At 39.5% G+C, this 6,000-nt stretch overlaps 1 protein-coding gene across 3 annotated transcripts in view; it reads right to left on the bottom strand.

Moving 5' to 3' along the window:
• Window positions 1-1,344: 1,344 nt before the first annotated feature.
• Window positions 1,345-6,000, bottom strand: part of LOC124281122 — a 74,528-nt gene continuing 69,872 nt past the window's right edge. For 2 of the 3 annotated variants that reach the window (XM_046717137.1, XM_046717138.1), the window contains one exon: window positions 1,345-4,565. In XM_046717137.1, the coding sequence (XP_046573093.1) occupies window positions 4,368-4,565 (198 nt within the window). In that variant the 3' untranslated portion in view covers window positions 1,345-4,367. The remainder of the gene's footprint in view (window positions 4,566-6,000) is intronic. The other variant, XR_006899852.1, reaches the window with a different exon arrangement.

The following is a 6,000-nucleotide window of genomic DNA, read 5'->3' as shown; positions in this document are numbered from 1 at the left end:
ATATTCCGACTGTGCTAAAATAGTTAGAAGCTTCACACATATATTATTGTTATAGTTTATTGTAATTCGTTTTCGTATGTTCATCTGCCATACATATGGCAATGACATGTAGGCTGTTTTGAACATGGTCTTGTGAATCACAACACGTGCAACAAGTCATGTGATCACCTTACTGAGCGCACGTGCATTGGAATGCAAGCAGAAGGACATTGCTAAACAGGAAAACGTATGGAGATTAATAACCTAGGATGTTGCGATTCACAAATCAGCAACGTGAGCATGCCGTGGGTTGGTTTTTGCTGGACAATCCGTTGCATCTGGGAAATCCTGCTGCCATACAACAAATGGACCAAGTCCTTCTATCATAATTGCGGCTACGTGGTCCTGGACTGGTATTTGTTGTCCAACTTCTACACACGATCAAGCAGAAATATATGTCATATATAAGCAAACAGAAATATCTGTCATACATGATCAAACAGAAATATGTCATACATGATCAAACAGAAATATGTCATTCATGATCAAACAGAAATATTTGTCATACATGATCAAAAAGAAATATTTGTCATACATGATCAAACAGAAATATCTGTTATATATGATCAAACAGAAATATCTGACAGATATGATCAAACAGAAATATCCGTTATATATGATCAACCAACTTCGATTCCCCACATGGGTACAAGGTGTGAAGTGCGAAACGTCATTAAAATAAGCACTTTATCACATGCGATGACAGCGTAATATTCGCTTTGTCCAATGGAACTTCCGGGAGCAGGATCCGCTGGGTGTGGATGTTATACTGCGGAACTCTATTACGTTCGTCAATTCATCCAGATATTCTGAGTACTTCTGTCCACATACACATTGCTACAAAAGGTGAGCGCTGTGAACGTTTTCCCGTTACATCGATTCCTCATCTCGATACAATGTGTAAATTCCACTTTTGTGTCCCTTACTTGAATATTGCATTAACTAGAGTAAAACCATTTGTATCTACAGTGGATTTGGTAACTGGATGGGAGGGTGTAATGGTAAAGGTGTTCGCTTGTCACGACCAAACCCGGGTTCGATTCCTCTCATTGGTACATTGTATCTGACATGTAACAGTACATTTATCTATAACCTTTTTCCATATTATTATCTTCGAAACAAAAAATAATACATACTGATCCAAAACACACGAAGTTCATTCACGCAGAAGCAATGATGCATATTTTTGGGAAAGTTTTTCGTGAATTATGGAAACAGGCTTCACGACAAAAATGTCCCCAAAATATTCACGATCTTTTTTTGTTCTGTAACATGACACACCATTAAGTTGACAAACACCAAGACGTTTATCACAGTCATTTATTTTCAACAATAATTTACAGATGTTATTTGATTGATAGACAGCAAACTTTGCAGAAAGAAACAAGATCAACAATCAACATTGAAGAATACCAGGAGCGTTTGGGTTGAAGTATAGGCCACAGCTGGACAATGGTAAAAGCGATACGGTAACTACTCCCCGTCTACACAGATATATCAATTCCTTAAACAAAACATAACGGAAAACCCCATCATAACAGTAAATGTGAACACCTTTACGTACTTGGCGCCACCATTGATGGTGCAAGTACCTGACACATATCAGAAAGTTTTCTTGGAATTAGCTATTGTTCTTTCCAGAAACAATATTTTTTTATAACTTAACTTACAGTTTCGGTGGGTTTATATACGGAATTCGGATTGCACACTGGTTCCAATATTCAGAATAATCAGGATCAGATTCCGGTATGGCACCACGGATTAACAAGTTCCAGTGAAGACCAGATAGGTCAAAGTGTCACCAATATCGTCCATGATATTTGTCGATGCATTCCTCAAAATGTAGTGGACATAGCTATGTAGATGAGTTTTTTTCAAGAAACATCTGTACTATGAGATTTCGGGTGTCAATATCAGGAATGATTGATCGGAGTTTCGAGAAATCTCTGGGTGTGTTTAGATGAAAGATACAGGATATATGTAACCACCTGTATACTGTGCTTCGTGTGTGTGTTTGGAGGACAGAGACACTCGGCCTGTAAACAGTTGTACCGTGGGTTTCCTTGTGTTTAGATGACAGAAATAACCTGCCTGTAAACAGCTGTACATTGGGTTTCCTTGGTGGGTTTAGATGACAGAAATAACCTGCCTGTAAACAGCTGTACATTGGGTTTCCTTGTGTTTAGATAACAGACGTACCCTGCCTGTAAACAGATGTACGTTGGGTTACTTGGTGGGTTTAGATGACAGAGGTACCCTGCCTGTAAACAGCTGTACATTGAGTTTCCTTGTGTTTAGATGCCAGAGCTACCCTGCCTGTAAACAGATGTACATTGAGTTTCCTTGTGTTTAGATAACAGACGTACCCTGCCTGTAAACAGATGTACGTTGGGTTACTTGGTGGGTTTAGATGACAGAGACACCCTGCCTGTAAACAGCTGTACATTGGGTTTCCTTGTGTTTAGATGCCAGGGGTACCCTGCCTGTAAACAGCTGTACATTGAGTTTCCTTGTGTTTAGATGCCAGAGGTACCCTGCCTGTAAACAACTGTACAGTGGGTTTCCCTGTGTTTAGATGACAGAGGTACCCTGCCTGTAAACAGATGTACATTGAAGTTTCCTTGGTGGGTTTAGATGAGAGAAATAACCTGTCTGTAAACAGCTGTACATTGGGTTTCCTTGTGTTTAGATAACAGACATACCCTGCCTGTAAACAGATGTACGTTCGGTTCCTTGATGGGTTTAGATGACAGAGGTACCCTGCCTGTAAACAGCTGTACATTGAGTTTCCTTGTGTTTAGATGCCAGAGCTACGCTGCCTGCAAACAGCTGTACAATGGGTTTCCTTGTGTTTAGATGCCAGGGGTACCCTGCCTGTAAACAGCTGTACATTGAGTTTCCTTGTGTTTAGATGCCAGAGGTACCCTGCCTGTAAACAGCTGTACAGTGGGTTTCCCTGTGTTTAGATGACAGAAACACCCTGCCTGTAAACAGCTGTACATTGGGTTTCCATGTGTTTAGATGGCAGAGGTACCATGCCTGTAAACACCTGTACATTGGGTTTCCATGGTGGGTGTAGATGACAGAAACACCCTGCCTGTAAACAACTGTACATTGTGCTTCACTGGTGGGTGTAGATGACAGAAACACCCTGTCTGTAAACAGCTGTACATTGTTTTTTCCTTGCAGTGTTTTGAAAACAGAAGTATCATGTATGTGAACTATTCAGAACACCATTCTGGTTGAAGGTAACCATTGCCGCATTGTGCATGTGTTTTACATTAATGTATTACATAGTCAGCGCATCTGATTAACCTAATGTCCGTGTGACTTGCGAGTGAATTAAGTCTAAATTATGAAATGACCACGTTCTAATTTTGTCTAATTTCCCAATGGTGCTTTCGGGCCAAATATGTAACATTTCAATAGCCTTGGAATTAATTTTACAAAGGAGTTCATGGCGCGATTAGATTTAAGTTGCAAATGTCAAAACAATCTCAGCATTTTACAGTTAAGTACAACAACGCCATACGATAAATAATTATTCTCGACCTTAAAATAGATACTGACAAGACATGCAATTGATTGTCTATATGAACATAACTGTAAGCCCAAGCGTATGGAAATCATGTTCTTGATAATTAAATGCAGAGTAACTGTGACAATGTAACTGAAAGCTTGTTACGTACTTGAAACCCATGTTACGACAAATACCTGACACGTATATAATAAACGTAATTATTTCAAATATGTACGACATCAGAAACCAGTATAAACAAGACTACGAAACGACATCTAATGTGAGAATTGTCTATCAACATTATAATGAAAACGTTTAGCTTGCAAAATCATCTCTGTTAAAATAAATATATCTTTAAGTATTCTATCGTTAACCCAACGCTGTAGCTAGCACCAAACAGTCTACCACCAAACTCAATTTGAACACAAACCAGGACCTTCTACACTTTGCTTTAGAAAGACACCTAATGATTAAACGAACACACCAATGAGTGATTTCTGGTTGTCGTGATGTAAAATGGTTTTGAACCCACCGTGTGTTACAAAACTACGGCTAATATATTCATATCACTCCGTCTATTGCCACCACACGGCGGGACGTCCAATCTTGCTGATGGGTTAAATTCTTTGTCCTTCGTCACCTTCTCAAGCCTGTCAGTTTTATACGATCCTTTCAACAATCAGTCATATCCTATGATATCCGCAAATTGCTTCTCGTCACCGGTTGGTCGGGCAAACGTTTGTTTCGGCCAATCAGTTGTAAACACTCCCGTCTCTGGGAGACAGGGTAGGTAACTCTGCAGAGCCCTCTAGAGACCAATATATTCCGCTGTGCAGGAATTGTCGCAAGCTGGTTCGTAATACGTGCTGTAACGGTGTTTTAACTTGAGTTCCCGGAGGAATAGTTCGGCCTCTATCACACAGTCGCCATCATCGTCACATAAGGCTTCAGCATCGGCCCGGTAGAGGCTGTCACACTCGCCCTGCTTCACGTGGGTAGTGGCGCCCTAAGGGGAGATAATCATGGATGTTAATTATACCAGTCTCAACATTGCCAACAACGCAGCTATTTCTCCTCCGTAAAGAAATCAACACAGACAGAAAAAAATTACAACAGTCTGATGACTTCCAACTATTACTATAACTACCACTACGACTACTGCTACTGCTATTATTACTCCGGGGTGGAATAGCATTGTGGATAAAACGTACCCAGGCTTAATTCCCTCGGTACAATGTGTGAAGCCGATTTCTGGTGCCCCAACCGTGATATTGCGAGAATGTTTCACTCACTCACTCACTCTACTGTTCATGCTTCTACTTCTATCAGTACTCATATAGACAGGGGGCGGTGGGGTAGCATAGTGGTTAAAGCGTTTACTCGTCACCCCGAAGGCCTGAATTCGATTCCCCACATGGGTACAATGTGTGAAGACCATTTGTGGTGTCCCCCGCCGTAACATTGCTGGAATATTGCTAAAAGCGGCGTAAAATTAACCTAATTCTCTCTTATGGACAGGGCTGCTTATACTACTATTAACGTAAAGAAATCTACTACTATTAACAATCTAATTTCTACTACTTCTGGTAGCGTAAAGCAATCCATTTCTTCTTCTACTATTAACATAAATCAGTCTTCTTCTACTACTATTAACGTAACACAGTCTTCTTCTACTATATAACGTAACACAGTGTTCTTCTACTAATACTGTTAACGTGACACAGTCTTCTTCTTCTACTACTATTAACGTAACACAGTCTGCTTCTACTATTATTAACGAAACACAGTCTTCTACCTCTACTACTATTAACGTAACACAGTCTTCTTCTACTATATAACGTAACACAGTGTTCTTCTACTAATACTGTTAACGTGACACAGTCTTCTTCTTCTACTACTATTAACGTAACACAGTCTGCTTCTACTATTATTAACGAAACACAGTCTTCTACCTCTACTATTATTAACGTAACACAGTCTTCTACCTCTACTACTATTAACGTAACACAGTCTTCTTCTACTATATAACGTAACACAGTGTTCTTCTACTAATACTGTTAACGTAACACAGTCTTCTTCTACTACTATTAACGTAACACAGTCTTCTACTACTATTAACGTAACACAGTCTTCTTCTACTACTATTAACGTAACACAGTCTTCTTCTTCTACTACTATTAACGTAACACAGTCTTCTACTACTATTAACGTAACACAGTCTTCTACTACTATTAACGTAACACAGTCTTCTTCTACTACTATTAACGTAACACAGTCTTCTTCTACTACTATTAACGTAACACAGTCTTCTTCTTGTACTACTATTAACGTAACACAGTCTTCTTCTTGTACTACTATTAACGTAACACAGTCTTCTTCTTCTACTACTATTAACGTTAACGTAACACAGTCTTCTTCTACTACTATTAACGTAACACAGT

The sequence above is a fragment of the Haliotis rubra genome, unplaced genomic scaffold, assembly GCF_003918875.1.
Source record: "Haliotis rubra isolate DU_JTF1 unplaced genomic scaffold, ASM391887v1 Scf28, whole genome shotgun sequence".
Lineage (NCBI taxonomy): Eukaryota > Metazoa > Mollusca > Gastropoda > Lepetellida > Haliotidae > Haliotis > Haliotis rubra.
This window is presented reverse-complemented; position numbering and strand designations above follow the sequence as displayed.